This window comes from Semicossyphus pulcher, unplaced genomic scaffold (assembly GCF_022749685.1).
Source record: "Semicossyphus pulcher isolate SPU_LCO1_2020_fin unplaced genomic scaffold, fSemPul1.0.p SCAF_9, whole genome shotgun sequence".
NCBI classification, from domain to species: domain Eukaryota; kingdom Metazoa; phylum Chordata; class Actinopteri; order Labriformes; family Labridae; genus Semicossyphus; species Semicossyphus pulcher.
Window position 1 is genome coordinate 11,953,560 of NW_027211770.1, and position 16,978 is coordinate 11,970,537.

At 43.3% G+C, this 16,978-nt stretch overlaps 1 protein-coding gene across 1 annotated transcript in view; it reads right to left on the minus strand.

Annotated features, from left to right (window-relative positions):
- The window catches only part of cobl (cordon-bleu WH2 repeat protein), a 59,500-nt gene that overhangs the window by 8,859 nt on the left and 33,663 nt on the right, over nucleotides 1-16,978 (minus strand). Inside the window, exons 9-11 of the mRNA XM_069657117.1 lie at nucleotides 8,586-9,195; nucleotides 4,647-4,799; nucleotides 694-1,006 (exon numbers count right to left, since the gene is read on the minus strand). Of these exons, the coding sequence (XP_069513218.1) occupies nucleotides 694-1,006; nucleotides 4,647-4,799; nucleotides 8,586-9,195 (1,076 nt within the window). The remainder of the gene's footprint in view (nucleotides 1-693; nucleotides 1,007-4,646; nucleotides 4,800-8,585; nucleotides 9,196-16,978) is intronic.

Consider the following 16,978-nt stretch of genomic DNA (forward strand, 5'->3'; position numbering starts at 1 on the left):
ATACTGAGGAGCCAGCAGCATCAGGCCAGGCCCTGGATTCATAAAGTTAGTCTGAGTAGGAGCATTGATCTAGGACCTCTGGTCCGGGCACATTACCATACACAATTCACAAAGACTTCAAGGCGAGAAGTGATCTGGGGCAGCGTTTCCATGAAGGCCTTTGATTAAGGGTCAAAAACCACAACTATGAAAGCCCAGAACTAAAGTTTGAGGGTGCCAGCGTTGGCTACGACTCAAATATAACGCATGGCAAACAACTACTGGCACAGTTTAAAGTGTGGAGAGACTTTGACTGCTGGAACAGTGATGGTTCATTCTTCAGGTGAAAACACAGGTGTTATACTGAGCTTAATCACTCAAGGGGAGTAGTCAAATAATGTTTTTAATGCAGGTATTAGCCGTCATCAGTTAAGCTAGCTCAACAAGGAACCATTAAAATGCATTTCAAAATAAAAGCTGACAGCAATGGGAAGAATTGAGGTAGAATATGGGTCAGATAGATGAGTGATGGAGGTGAGTCATCTGTACTCTTGTGAGGCCGATGCAGATGTCGTAATCTGCCTTTCATCCTCTTGGTGGTCTCATATCATAAATCAGGTAAGTATGAATATGCACTATATGCCTGCCAAATCTCCCTGTCATTGCAGACTGTTGCCCCTGATTACTTCCACGTTTCCATGACTTCTTCTCTACCTGTGTCTCGATCCCCAGGTGGCACATCCCTCATCGCTGTCACTGGAATTGTCCCGCACTGGTCCCTGCAGTCGCTCCGCTCTTCCATCCAGAGACAAACTCCCATCCGGGGATGTGGGTTGGGTGTCGGATGGAGAGCTGACCATGCCCGAGTCCTCGCCCTCTGCCGTGCCCTCAGAGGCGGCGTAACCCTGGTCGGGCAGGCTGCTTCCCCCACTGCTGCTGCTGCCCAAGGACATGGTCTCCTCCTCGGGTGTTTCAGGTTCTGGCTTCTGGCTGCTGGCAATCGCGCTCTGCATGTAGTGAAGCCAAGCTGGGGGACGATAGAGCAAAAGTGTTGGCATCAGTATTGTGTGTTACTACTGTCCTTTAAGACTGTTAGCAACTGTTAGCAGCAACTTCAGCATCCAAACCTTAAAAGAACCCATGCACTAATCTTAAGAGATACTTGAGAAAGAAGACAACAAATCACGATGACTTGTTTTGTTTGAAAAGAAGCAGGGGATGCAGAGCGAGCAGGAAGAGGGTGAAAGACAGAGAAACACTTAAGTGTTTACGTTACTTTCATTTTGACACCACACTCACACAAACCCGAAAAACACAAGCCAAATATACAAACGCAAGCTTGAAGCACAACCACTTGTGGCTTGATAAAACAGCTTTAATGATGTGCGGGTGGACTAACTGTAAACAAACGCTTTTAATTAGATTTGTACAGTGCTCTTTTTGGTTCAAGTGAAAGATAGTGTTGCTTCATACCCTCTCATCTCTTTAGTACAGTCATGCTCTGGTCAGTCCTGTGGGCTTTGGGGAGCTTATTTAGTCTGTTACTGATTCCATTGAACTCCAGGTCAAGAGACTAAAAATAATGCGTCATTTTGGAAGTATTTCAGTAGTCCTGCCAACATTTACAGCGCCGGGTTAAACAGTGATTGGCCCCGTTTTTAATACCAGGTGTCTGTGAGTGTGTGCATGCTTACAGTCATGCTTTGTGCTCCAATATGTCTTCCTATGTGTGTGTGTGTGTGTGAACTAGGCCTGGCAGTTTTGGGACTGATCCTAATGGTCTGGAGAGAACAGTCAGTTCCAGGAGATGTGGTGATGACTCACAAGGCTGTCCTCCCAGCTCCTTCCCAGCAACAGCTTAGTCATGCCAGCTACAGCCACATCCAGCACACACACAGGCACACATGCAAAGACAAGTGCACGTCTGCACACACTTTCGAATGCTTTCATATGTTTTGAAGCATATTTGCTCGTATTACAAACACACAAGTCAGAACTCCAACATGATATGACCTTCAGTGCATGCTTCAGTTAAAGCCAAAAAGTGTCCAAACAAATCAATACTGTGACGTGTTACTTGTCGAACTTTAACCGGGGCAATCCGTGCACAATCCCAAACCAGAATCCCGACTCTTGATCCAGTTTTCAACTGTTTAATTGAAAAAAAATCTTTCAAACACTGTCTGGTTTTCAATCACAACACTGATCAATTTTACAGAAACATTTTCTATTGATGTCGTCTGTTCAGAACTCTCCAGACTCAATATAAGTTCCTCATATCCCCTTAGCAGGCTAAACATATGCAACATAGCTTGATTAGAGGATAAATTACATTTTACATAAAAATTGGATTACTTATTATTTGTTCTGTAGACTGTATAAAAAGATGGACGACATGACAGCTCCCTAAAAGTGAAGCCAAAACCTCTCTATCGCCCCCTGCTGACTGGCTGCAGTATAGGTCATAAAGCCCGCCTCCTCCATGTTAACAGATGTGACATGAGTCAAACTGTAAAATCAAAATACAAGCCAAATAAATTTTACTCAAACATGGTTTCTGTCATTATAGTTAGTTCTTATCATGCTGATTTATGTCAATGTTTTAATTTTTCTGCTCTGACAGCTCTGCTGACAAATACGGCTCCTGCAGCCGATCTGTTCCGGATTAGCAGAGTGGAGGAGGAACGGCGAGAGAAGACGTAACAATCACTAGTCACTGAAGTTTCCATATCTGTAAACGTCTGTGTCAGACCAACACAAGAAACTGTTCTGCTGTTAAATACGCCGACGTGCGGGATCCTCTCTGTTTTTTTCAGGAAGTTAAGTGTGTGTTTTGGTTAGTGTGTCTACGGCTCCACCCGCCGATCTGCGCAGCTCTGGCTCCAAATGACGTCACCATCGCAACATGGCAGCGCCTGTCACAGAGTATTTTTGCATCACTTCCGTACAATGAGATTAGATGGAGACGCGTCGTCCATCTCTACAGCCATTGGTTCAGCCATAGTAGATTACTTTTTACTCGCAACACTTGCAGAGACTGGAAAAGCAGCCACTTAGCTCCGCCTACCCTCTCTGGCAGACCAACCACTGCTGGGTGTGTTACCTCATTCGGCGATAGATAGTGACTCAACAGACATTTATTTAAATGAAAATCTTCAAGATTACAACTTTAAATACAAGTTGTTCATCATTTATGCAACGTTAATCCTTTGCAAGGATAAAAACATGTTCTACAAAAGTCATTGTGTAGCTGTGTTCTCTTTTTTAGGTAGACAGCATTGAGCTCTTTATACATTTGTCTTAAAATACACGAGGCACCACTATCTAAAAGCAAAGTGTCATTGATAGATCACCCTTTCTACAATATTGCCAAAGGCAGCATGCATTTCAGGTCTCACGTTTCTAAAACAGGCAACAACACCAGACACAGAGAGAGAGAAACATCCGCCGTCCAACTATTGATCCACAGATATCGTATCACCAAACATATTGGCTGATAGACATTACATGGCCCTGCCTCGCAGGCTCCTTTCAGCATGTCACTCATCAATCACACTGTAACCAATACGTCCAGGGTTTTAGCTCATCTGTCACTGTATAGTCTGCTGACCACATTCTGTGCGTCCACTTTTAGCTCAGCTCTCATCTCATGCGCAATCAATAAAAACCAGCTTATCAAGTAGAAACAGTATATACATACATTTGTTAAAAAAAAAAAAAAAAAGGAAGAGAAAAAAGCTCAGAGAGTGAAACTGTAGAGCTTGACTTGCTTTCATTTGCAGCATTTTGTGTCTTTAACAGAATCAAATCTAAAACATGAGGACTGTTGCTCCAAGTGAAAGCAAGTCACAGAAATGATACGATGAGCAAAGAGGCTTTTAACACAAATACAAGAAGAAACAGTAGAAAATGTCTCTAATGATGTAGAGGAGAAATGTGGACATCAAAGAAAAGTCCAGCACAAATAAAAAGGGACGAAATGAAGCAAAGAAAACTGATGAAAAAAGGATTGATGGACGGAGGAAGGGTCAGGCCAGAGAGAGACTTCAGGAGTGTTTGGAGCGCAGACGCACAGGCCCACAGCAGTACACTACAGAAGGCAGGGTGCGGGGTGGGGAGCAGAGAGAAGAACAGGTGAGATTTCTGATCGTGAACATTGCGCTTGGGAGGAATGGAAAAGGAAAATGCACCAGCAGCATCCAGAAAAAAACCTGAAATTGAAGACAACATACAGGAAAACATAGGGGGTCTTCAACATCACTTAACAATGCCTTCTATTATATCATACCTGCATGTACTATATAAATGTAACAGTAAATGCACTCCTCTTGATTGGTGTTGACCCCAGCCCTGACCTTCTGGACCCAGAAGAAATAACATGGCTTACAAGCTGACATTTATAGATATGAAGCACCTTGACCTCACATGGAGCCAGTATCACTTAACAGCTCAGCTGCCCAGGTCGCTGATGAAGGGATGGAAAGCATGCAAGGACAGAGCGCAGTTTTTATATAATATACATGCACATGTGCACAACAAGGTTTGGCAAGGAAGGATCAAAAGTACGACCTCTGATAAGGACAAATAAAACATAAAGGTAGAAAATCAGGAGCTTCTAGGAATGAAAAGAGAAGGAAAAAGGGAGAATTAGTCCATCTGGAACCTACACTGAGGAGCCGCTTCCTCCACGGGACTCTGTGGGGAGCTGCTTTCTGTGGACTCAATGGAAGGGGAGGATGAGGTGAGGGGGAGGACAAGCTGGGGTGACTCCCGGGCCGGGTAACGCCGAGGTTTGGGTGGCACTGGTCGATCAGAGGCTCCTGTAGGACAAACAGCATGCAGGCATGGCAGGCACTGATTGTAATGTGCGTAAGAATGGGGCAACATGACTCCAACAACATGCAAGCTTCTTATCAAACATTATATAATCACCAGGATCTTGTTTATTTTGGCAACCTCTGTGCTATTGTGCTACACTTGTTGTTATTCAAACAGTGGCTTCTTTATTCGTGGATATTCTGCTGATGAAGTTTGAGTTTCTGTGGGCAGAACCTCTTCCTTTGTCTGCTGAGCATTGAAGGTTATCAGTGTTACAGAACTGTAAGCTACTCCAGTGTTTACAGTACACTCATATCGAGGTGTTTACCACCGCTGCTGTGGAATTTCACAACTTATTATGAAGTGTGGCCCAACTTTGGCAACAAAAGGTCTGCAGAGGATAAGCTGAAAAGTAGAGAACTTGAATAACAAAATGTGCTCTTATTTCTTTACTGCATGCTTACTGAGTTTCTGGCCCAAATTCTCATTCTTTCTCAATTACAAAGAAACACTTTTTTAAAGTTATCTTTTAAGGAATCCATTTATACATTTTAAGTTCTCTAGTTAAAGCAGAAAGGTATTCGCTGTAACTGCCAGTTTATGGAAGTATTTTGATATTTAAATGTTTCATGAGATTAATATTTTAAGGGTAAATCCAAATCTGAGTTTGTTTTATCATCAATCGCTTTCATCATGCCAAAAAATGGGTCCCAATTGACCAAACTACAAAAGCAATATGTCTGGTTATATAAGAGGTAACAAAGTTTGAAGTAAATGAAAGTGTGCAGTATAGAAGTCTAGACTGAAAAATAGGAGAAAAACGTCATTCTGTATAAAACATTGGGCTGTAGGTGCAGAAGCACAGTTACTCTAAAACAGCACTGTTGAAATATGGCTCCCTAAATGTCCTTATAAGACCAGCAGTGCATCGGTGAGCTGTGTCTGAGTCAGCAGGCGCTGTCAAAGTGCTGCTTTTTCTGTTTACACTGTTGTCAACAATAGGAGGGAAGTGAAACAGCATGCAGGGCTGAGATGATAAACAACAACATCATAACCTGACAGCTTTCAGCACAAACACATACACACACAAGCGGGGAAAAAAAGGGTTAAATGGTTGAAATATATTGTCTGCTGCTGTGTGTGTCTTATAGAGATTAAAAAGTTGAAATAAGCGTGCATACAAACACTGATGTCTGTGTGCTCTGCTAAATAACAGTATGATTAATGTTAATACAGTCTTAAAAGCAAGAGTACTTGATCTCTGTCAACATCAACCAGTGGAGGTTGTGTGAAGGAGCCCTAATTTACATTTTACCCTGCACTCTCTGTGCATTTTACACATGCTACATATGCATGTTTTGTATTCATGACTATTTTACAAATCAAAAGAAAATTGGCCTCAGTTTGGAACCACAGTGATTATTTAGTCCCTAACATACAGCTTAAACATACAGTAACACACCCATGCCTGCACAAGCATAACATGGCCATTTTAAGCTACGGCGTAAAACCGAAGATTAATATTTAACAAATACTTAAGACTAGTTCTATATTGCAGTATTACTTTAAGTTGAAGGCTTTGCAGCTCCACCTCTGTGTGTGTTGAATACGTTATCTTTAACACAAAGCTTCCCAAAGCAAATGACATACAGTTTACAGTTCGACATACACATCCATTTTGCCTTAATGAAAGGCTAAATGCATAAATTAAAGACTAAATCAAACCTATAGAAAACTCACAAATGCACTGTGTACTGTCTCTGCCTTTACATGCATCACAGCACCACCCTGTACTGTATGCGTTGGGTGTAGCTGTCAAGCCCTAACGTGTATGCTAGCTGTTTATTCGCTTCCACCTTATGCACATTTATATAATGAAGTGCAGTTGTCGGGCTGCGCTGAAACATATCTTGTTTATAGTGAAAAGTTGATGTTGAGGTTGTGAGGAGGAGAGGAAGAATAAATCCACATTTTAAGACACTGTGAAGGGAAAATAGAAGATTGAAAACAGAGGGAAGAGAGAAAGTGATGCACTGTCAGCAGTGTCAGGACAGAGAAAAAGGAAGTAGCTAGGCCCATACATTTATTAATGATCTCTGTGCTGTCTCTTCTATCCTGACTAAGGCACTAACCTCCTCATACTTCATCCTTCCTCTTCCTTTTATCTGCCTGTCCATCATTCTCCTCTCCTTAAACCCCTCTAGTCCCCTTGTTTCCACCTTGCCTCCCTGTCATCCGGCTGCCAAAACATTCCCATGCTCCTTCCTCTGAACTCCAATCTGCTACCGTCACCTTTCTCATCCCTTCTCTGAGGTCTGCCTCCCTCTCATCTCTGCCCCTGTCAGACACGACGGCCTTCTGCTGCAATCTCACGTTGCTACGGGGAAAGATCGAGGTTATATAAAGATCAATACGAGGCCAGCTGAAGTTCAAGTAGATTCTGTTTAAATCTATGATGGATCTGTCTGTCTTTGCATCTGCCAGCTTTGAAGGTCTGTGCGAGAGGCTGCATGCATATGAGACGGAGAGATAAAGAGGGGGATGGAGAAAGAGAGAAAGATGGAAAGAAAGCGAGGGATTGATAAGCGTAGGCGAGAGACAAGCACTGTATTGTCTTTTGAGTTATGATTAAAACCAGCTCCTCTAGTTCCTGTGCTTCAGCCGTGACGGGTACACACACAATACACACACTTTCACCAGGTTATGTACGTCATATTTGACAGTTTAAGTGTCAGATGTTGCATCAGTGTGACAGCTCAGATCTTCAGGGCAGACATTCAGTCACTTCTTTAGAGGTAGAAAAGCTCTACAGGCAACTTCAGACTCTCTCACTTCTTTAACGTATTGAGAGTGTTTCTGATCACTGTTAGAGTTCAGTTATCAACAGCTTAGTTTAATTTCTTTGATGAATATAAAGGGTTTGTGCACTGTGAAAATGTAGTACGCCATCTGGTCTAAATCAAAATTAAATACACAGGGTAACTGATGGACTAAAACTTAATCATGATATAATAATAAAGAAAAAGCAACAGGTAGATCTCATGACAGCTTCATTGTCCTGATGTGCTGTATCTGCTTTGTCATTACGAGTATCACTGTCATGTGGCTGTATCCCTGTTGCTAATCTGCTATTCAACACTATAAAAGTCTACTGGTGTTGGAGTCTCCATCTTTAAATTGACCCTTCGCTAAGCCCCTCCCTTGAACGGCCATTGTCCAACCCTATGTTAGCAACCGTAACTAGGCACGGGAGGCCTGTCAAGCTTTTAGAACAAGGAGAAATGACAGCAGATATCCTCAAAGTTTAGAGGGGGTGTCATATTTTTCGAGGAGAGATGTCTGACATGGATTAAAATTTGTGGAAGACAGTCAACTGGTCTTCACTTGCGATCCTGTCTGGCCTTCGCGACCACCACCGATGATAATGGCACAGCCTTTATTTTACCACCCCTTGGTTTGTGCCATTGTTGTGGCCACCTTTCTGTCTACTTCTCTCTGATATTTAGGAACTATTTTCCCAGAAATTTGATATTATTGCCCTTTGAACATCCCTCACTGTCATAATTGAAAACGCCATAATATTTACATGCCAGTGCGGAAGACCGACAGGCGTAGCAACAGTAACCAAGGGGGCGGGACTTTTGGTTTTGCCATCACTATCCAGGAGAAAACACTTGATAACTGTAGCGTGTTTTTAGAAGATACACATTTAGGAAAGTTAAAAACACAGTGTCTAAAATCAGTTTCATGTTTATGAGCGTCTGTTGTGTGATTTCATAGATATTTACCCATTGCACTGTGCCTCTGGTTCTCAACTTCATCCAGTTTCAGGTTCAGGGCCGACTCAGTCTCCGACCTGGAGCTGCTAGTTGACGTTACCTCTTGATCAAATTTTCCAGCCACGTTGCTGCTGCTCTTCTCCTGTTCCTCCACCCGGCTGGTGCTTTTTGTGACAGGCTGGACTCGCACAGACCCGCTGGCTGTGCTGCTGGTGAGGGTGCTGCAGTGGGAGCCGGCCTGGTCTAGGTCGACGTCTGAGTCGTCCAGGCTGTGGCTGAGCTCAGAGCTGGAGTCCTGCACGGCCAGGCTGTCTGTGGTGCTGCTGCTCGGGGTCGGGGAGCTGGGGGTTGGGGTGGCAGCGTACACAGGTGGAGGCGGTTCTGCTGTTTTCAGAGGGGCTGGTTTTACTGTTTGTGTTACCACAGTGGTAGCAGAGAAACTGGAGGACTGTGCCACCTTGGTGGTGAAGAGTGGGGTTGGTGTGTCAGTAGTGTGGCTGTCGGGGGTGGGAGAAGAAGAGGGTGAAGTGTCCTCGGGGCCTGGGGTGATGGAGGCCGGGGTGGGAGGAGGTGCTGGAGCCTTTCTTTTCCTCTGCTGGCTTTCTGAGCCGAGGCCCATCTGATAGAATATAAGCAAAAGAAACAGTAGAAAGTTAATTAATGTGAGCACCTTGTGCATGTGTGTGTGGTCTAAGCATAAATCAGTCTTCCAGGACTGACGTAGAGTTTACTACTGAGTAATTAAATCAAGTGGAGTTCTGGCAGGCGTCGGAGTCCTCGAAACCAAAGAGTGCCAACATTCCTTTTAAATTGTCCTACAACATGACATATAACGTCTGGCAGAGAAACAGTGATGCAGTGATATTGTGATAGCACATAGCGATGTGTATTCTACTGTGTTTTCTCCAGTCCTTCAAAGAGACCTTATTCAAAGGTTACGCTGTCTCGTTGAATCACTTGTAGTACTAAATCACTGATAACTTCAGGGGGTGAAGTGGCAGCAAAGTTGCAGCAGTTATTAGCAAAGTGATGTAATTTCTTCAGTATGTGTGCAAACACACAAAAAAAAAACATGTCATGTTGTTCCCGTGTCGCCACCACTCTGTCAATTCAAATCAAACACAAGTATCGGCAAGGCAACCCTTCAGTCGCTTAGGCAACAAGGTAATGATGGGGAAGGAGTAAAGTGATATCATGCGTCATTCAGCTGTTCGACAGAAATCTGTCAACGGATGTTTCGTAACATTATTGGGATAAAACTATGAATCATTGACAAACTCATTAGAGAGAAATTCTGTTTTATTCCACAGGGAGATGAGACCATTCACACCCTCCTGTGCAAGCTGATCTCACTCTCCGTTAAGTCGGTTTTCTAAGAATCAATTTAAAAGTGCCAAGGGCAGGTTTCAACAGTGCACATGTCCTTATTTTGTAAAAATCCCAATTACTGCTGCGGTGTTCAACTTTTCTTCACTCTGAAACGCAACAGAGAACATGCCCGGAGCTGCGTGCAGGGTTGCATCATGCAGCAGGACAAGAGAGATCAGGCCACCTTGCCTTACTGGAGGCAAACGGGGTTCACACATGTGAACTCGGTGAACTCATGGCATGCTATGGAAATCCAAATGGCCCCCCAACTGTGTTTTTTCTCTTTCTCCCGCTTGTCTCCCTCCCTGGCATTCATACATACATGAACACAGACATAGCAGTGGATGTGGGCCAAAGTTGAAGCTGAAATGGATGACTGACTTGCCCAAGAAGATAGATGTGTGAGTGTGTGTGTGTGTGTGTTTTTGTGTGTGTTCCCTGCAGAGTGAAACATAAGACTGCAGTCAAACCCTGCAAAGAAAAAAGGAGCTGTGGCCACCACACACACACACACACACACACACACACACACACACACACACACACACACACACACACACACACACACACACACACACACACACACACACACACACACACACACACACACACACACACACACACAGACTCTTTTCTGTGTGACTGTATGAACACAAACACACTCATATAAGCACACATCAGACGGAACAGTGCATCTCACATCTCAGTGTATGGATTAGGGAGTTGTTAAGGGTTGCAGGGTTAAGTGTGCACTGCTCTCATGGGCTTATTGGCGCCATGACGGGGAACGCAGCATGTACTTAAGATGGTTAGAGACTGAAGCCAAGACTCTGTATTATACCACACTCAAGGTCACACTGTACATTAAGTTAAGCTGACTATGTAATATGATTAAGCATGCACTGTGTTGAGGTGCATTCACTCACTTTACATGTGCAGCTGGGTTTTTAGAACTTGTATGTAACACAAAGAAGAATATCGTCAGGAGAAAAAGATAACTCCATGCATACACCGCCTCAAGCTAGAGGCGCATTTTGGCTGCTTTTGTTCAAGTCAACCTTGTGTCATGACATTACAAGTCAAGTCACAACAAAGCAAAGGGCAGCCAGAGTATCAAGTCCTGACACTGTAAGTACACTCAAGTCACGTTGCATCAAATCACAAGCACAAACAAAGTCGCATGAAATCAGTGCAAAGTGTAAGTGAGTGATGGGTTCAACAAAGAGCTGCTCGTTCACACACTGTGAGACTAAAGATGATGGGACAATAAAACCCATGTATGTGAACACAAAGAGATGATAAACAAATCTCCCATTTCCGTTTACCTGTGTAGACAGTTTTTTACTCATATACAGTTAAATTCTGTGTTTAAGACGCACATTTAATACATTCTTTTGGATCTAAAAAGTGGGCTGCGTCCTATATACCGGTTCGACCAATATACCAGTATATAATGCAGAGAGAGGTATATTGCTATGTTACGGTATTTTACCCAAACGATGCCGCTATAATCTAGCTAAAGTTGTCCGTTGTTAAGTGGTGTTGACACACCATCGCATTTAACGGTTTCCGGGTCCAAGCCGCTATATCGTCTCCTATTTACAATATGCCACAGTGCTGTTTCGTGAAACAGCGAGGAAAACTAACTTAATTGTTGCTGGAGCTTTGTCATGCACCGTCATGATCGCCATTGCAGCCGCCCCCCTCACAACAATCAACGTTACCGTAGGCTGCCAGCTACCTTATATTCCGGATTTTACGGTAATGGATTTTGTGTAGGTCGGGAAGATAAAGCTTTTGATGTTAGGGCTAACCCTGACCATTTTTTGTTAAAAAGAGCAACATTCATGGACCATATTCTGCTGTATAAAAGCTCCTGTGAGGAACTTTCTGTTTGTGTTGATTTTGGCGCCCCCTGTGGACAAAGCCGTACCTCTTATCTCTCTGCTGATTTTGTCCTGTACATGCTTAAGTGGTGGATTTTAACAGAAAATCTCATCCTGCTTTCTTTAACAGTCACATGTATCACTCAGTTTAAATATTTACCTTGGAAAATGTAAACACAGGCAGCGTGCAGTTAATCGCTTCGTCTGACACCTACCCCCCGCTAGCGGTTTGAGGCATTAAAAATAACTATATAGAAATAATCAATCTTGTCGCTGATGGTCTGGTTTGCTTTTGTAGGTCATATAGAGTAATCAGAAGTAATTTCAGTCTGTTTCATAACCACCGAAAAACTCCTCACAGGAGCTTTAAATATATATAAAATGGGCTAAAAAAACCTTCCTAATTGCTTATCTTAGAGCACTCTTACTTCAAGAAATACACATCCAGCAAGTCACCAAAATTAATTCCTGGTGATTAGGAAAGGATGTCTGGACGTCATCAGCCTCCATCTGATTATCTGACTTCCTTGTTTGTTCTACAGAAACTCCAAAAACAAAAACGACATAGAGAACATGATTACAGCCATTCAAAGCTTTCCTGCTCTCTGCAGTGGTTTTGTCACGTAAATGGGATTTGCCTTAATCTGCTACAAATGAAACAAATACATTCCTCACATCAGGACGGAGCGCTACACCAATCAGAAGGCGCACATCCCAGAAAGCAGTTATTATCTAACAACAACACGCTTTCTTTGCTTTAAAACAATGTAGTTTTTCTCTTCTTGTTTGGGTTTTTAGGAGCTCAGATTAAAATGTGTTGTTCCTCAATGCTCCTTAATACAAAAGCACATAGAAGGCCATGCCAGGACAGTCTGGTGTGTTCATTAAATTTTCCACTCCATGGTTGAGAGGCGAAGGGCCCCATGTTGGAGCATGTAGATCAGATAGGGCCACCCATGGAGGCTTCAACCTGTTGCGTGACCATTCATCAGTTGTTTCGAAGGACTCTTGATGGGTGAGGGGCTTCGAGACAGAGCAACATTACAGCGCTAATGTGGAATGTGAAATGCAGTATGTGTGTGTGCATGACAGGGGGGGGTTAGGCTGCATATGTGTGTGTGCTATGCATGCATGAACACATTCATGTATGCATGTGTGTGCACAGATGTAAGTTGTGTGTGTGCGTGTCAGTGATAATATGATAATAATAGCGGCTGAACTGTCTCAACGCTGGGAGGGCATCGAGGTCAAAAACATCCTAACAGCAGGTTGGAGGACAGTTAGCGTGTGTTTTCAGTGACCCTTTTCATCATACATCACACACCCACACATGTTCATTGTGGGTGTGTGATGTATGATGAAAAGGGTCTTATGAAAAAAGTTTTAACAATATGTGTGCGGAAGGGGAGGGGGGCTGAAGAAGAGGCTAGCTAAGGATAAGGAGATGCATGACTGACCCAGTTCCTTTGTCGTCCACTTTGTCCCACTAACCCACTAAAACTTCATGTTGTCTTCAAGTTTTCCATGTTAACAGTGATGTCCTCATATAAAGTGAGTTTGATTCAGGGGCCTGAAGATAAACGCTCAAACGTTTTCATTAACCCGGCCTCAAACCCTGTGACTCTGAGACATGGTGACCGGGGAAATAATTCTGGATTCAGTTGTTAGCAAATTTTACAACTTAAGGACTTTATGATTTAAATAAGGCCTATTTAAATGTAATGTAAAGTTGATGTACCTCAAACAAAAATGATCCGCTGATTTCTGACTTCTCTTTCAGAATGTAAGTAGAAGAGAAAACGTATCTTTGGGTCAGTATGGAAAACGGACAGGTAGTTGTAGGTACATGGTTTGGCTGCTATGTAAAATTTGCTTCAAAGCTCAGTGTACTAATCTATTAATGCGTTAGTTAATAGGGGGCTGCATGGTTAGCGCTGTTGCCTCACAGCGAGAAGGTTCCTAATTCTAGTCCAGGTTCGGACAAAGAGGAGTTTGCATGTTCTCATGCGTGGGGTCTCTCCGGCTTCATCCCACAGGTAAATCGGTGACTCGGAATCAGCCGTAGGTGTGAGTGTGAGCGTGAAAGGTTGTCTGTCTCTATGCATCAGCATTTGATTGACTGGCGATCGGTGCAGGGTGTACCCGGCCTCTCGCCCGATGACAGCTGGGATACGCTCTAGCCTATCCCAGCTGTCATCGGGCTTGGTGTCAGATGCTTTGAAAGGCTCAGTGGCAAAACATGTGAAAGAAGCATCCCTAATTACTAGATCACATACATACAGTCTATTTGCACATAATATGTAAATACTTGTAGACTTATTTAAACATAACTAAAAAAAGATGTCTTCGGTTCTAATGAGATTACAGACTCGGCTTAAATTGTGAATGCACATTTGTTTGTCTTTAGAGGTAACAAACGCAATAAGGTTTCAACTGATTTCCTTCTGCATCTCTTCTCTAAAATTGCAATATTTTCCAACTGTTTGCTCCAAATCTCCACGTTTAGAGGAATTTTCACACACACACACACCCTGACCACACACACATTCACAAACCAGGCCACACACACTCTTCACACGCTCTCGGATACAGCCACAAACAGTTTGAGGCTGACACAAACATACATTCGCTTCATTTGTTTGTCCCATCTGTCCTCACTGGTTTCATACACAAGATGTTTTGACAGCTTCAAGTGCAGATAGATCCTGTCCTACGTACAAAGCATGGCAGGGTGACGTGTCCCCCTATTCCAGGCCCCGAACTCACACTTTGACAATCTTCAAGGTCAGTGCATAAGAATAGAGGGCTCACAGTACAGTACACTTCAGTCGCAACAACCACAGGAGCAAGCAGACGTAACAGGACGTGTTGTTCATTTATATGGATAATAAGTATGTTTTTAAAAGGGCCTATTACAAAGTGGAAATTAACAGTAAATGAGGTTAAAAAAGTTTGACCGACCACCGAAAAGTGTGTCAAAAGCTACACTTTCTGTTGCATTACAGAATTCAACTTTACATCTATGCTCCATCAAATACGGTTTGTACAAAGATCTTCTATTCCCCTATTTTTAAGGTGTTACAGCCCTGCTAACTGGCGACAAAACAACATTTTTTTTGCCTCTGTTTTCTGAATGGATGTTTTTTTTTAAAGATTATTCCCTTGGCCTAAGCCAGATAGGACAGCGGATAGAGTCGGAAATGTGGGAGGAGAGAGTGGGGATGACACGCAGCAAAGGACCGGGGGTCAGAGACGTTAACATTAAAAGACATTAAAGGGCCAGTTCGCCAATTATCAACCTCAGTCCTAAGATGCTTTTATGGGGAGCTAATGCCATTATGGTAGAAAACAAACGCAATTTGGCTCTGTGCCTTTTGAGGATGCTATCTGCTTCTCCAATGGGCCACGTCATCTGGCGGAGGCCAGGAAGGTCGCAACTTCCTCAATCTAGGATGCCCGCCTCCGATGTCATGTCTCGTTCAAAATGGTCAGGTTTGAAATGTAGACTGCAGACCTGAAGATTTTTTAGATGAGCCACTGGTATACTCTTGTCGTATTTTGGATTCTGTACCGCTCTGAGCCATTGCCTGCAATGAAACAGTGGTATTTCACTCCAGCGTCTCTCCCTGGGCCGTTCCTTTCAGAGGGAGGGGCGCAATGCATGCTGGGTGTTGTAGGAATGTAGAATGGCCGAAACCACAAGCTGTTTGTACAACTTCCCCCACAGATATAGAGCCAATTTCAAATATTATTGCTTCTAACGATTGCAGAGAACACCAGCTTTGACTGACAGTGGCTTTTTCCAGGGGAGAACTGCTCCTCTAACCACAAAGCTAAACCAGCACTTCTGGATGCTTTCTTGTCTGAAACTGAGCAGTTCTTATGCTATTATACGTTATAGTGTTGTTCGTATGTTACATCTTTTGGTCAATTACATTGTCCATTTTCCTTTTGAAGATGTATTTAAAATGTACATTGCAATGCTAGAGCCAGATCACCTGCTGTTTTCAGCTGTAGCACAAAACAGAGACTCTTAGGATGAAGGATGAGAGAAGAACGGACGAAGGGCTGCCTGTTTGCTTTGGCAGCAGTAGCCTCCTTTTTTCTTTGTTCCCAAGTGATTCAGAAAAAAACGTTTTGTTCCTTCAGATTATGTGGAGAGATACAGTGGAACATGTGGCAAACGAGGAAAACCTCCTCCTCTACATTGATCCAAACCTCAATTGACATCTGACATCAGGAACACCCAGGTTACCTTTTTTTCTCCCTCCCTTGTTTTGCTCTTTTGTTCTCTTACAGATGCAAAGACTATTTAACCACAAACTCAGCAAGGACTAACAGTTGAAACTTATCAACAGTATGGCTGACCGTCTTTGTTTACACTTTTAAGTGGAGCGTGTGTAGAGGGGGTGAAGCTGTGACCAGAAGACTTGTTAAAGGGACAAAACAAAGTGTGTGGAGCAAAAGAAAATTTGATATCAAGGGGTATCAGAAAAGAAAAGAGTCAGACGGAGAGCAAAACAATGAAATAATGAAGCAAAGAAAGAGACAAAGAAACTTAAAGGTATAATAAGTAGGATTATCCTTGCATTTTGTCAACAACACATTCAAACTGGGCCCCTTCTCCTCCTGAAGCTCACTCTCACTCTCTCGTGCGAGAACACGCCCACCTGCCGAGCTAACACCGACAGCATCACGGTTACCTTTGCGCTAGTAAGCTAACTTGCGGTTACTCTTGTGCTAGCATGCTAACTGCTGGTTACCTTTGCACTAGCATGCTAACCGCTGGTTAGCTTGTCCTACCCAGTTTGAGGCATCTACCTGTCCAACAGAAATAAGGCCAACTCTGCATCGCTCTTTCACCATGTTCGCCGGTCTGAATGGGGCCCAGTTGCTAATCTTGACCACTCCCACACTCACCTATACGCTGTGATTGGCTCAGGGAACCACAACAGCGCCACTCCTGAAAACGTCCCGTGCAAAGCAGAACAACAGAACAGATGCAGAGGGAAGGGTCTCACAAGGGTCTGCACACACACTCACACATGTATAGACGCCCATTAGTGATGATTTATATTATATTTATAAAATTCTATATTTTATTTTTCTAGAAAATTGCTACTTATTATACCTATAACACAGATCCAG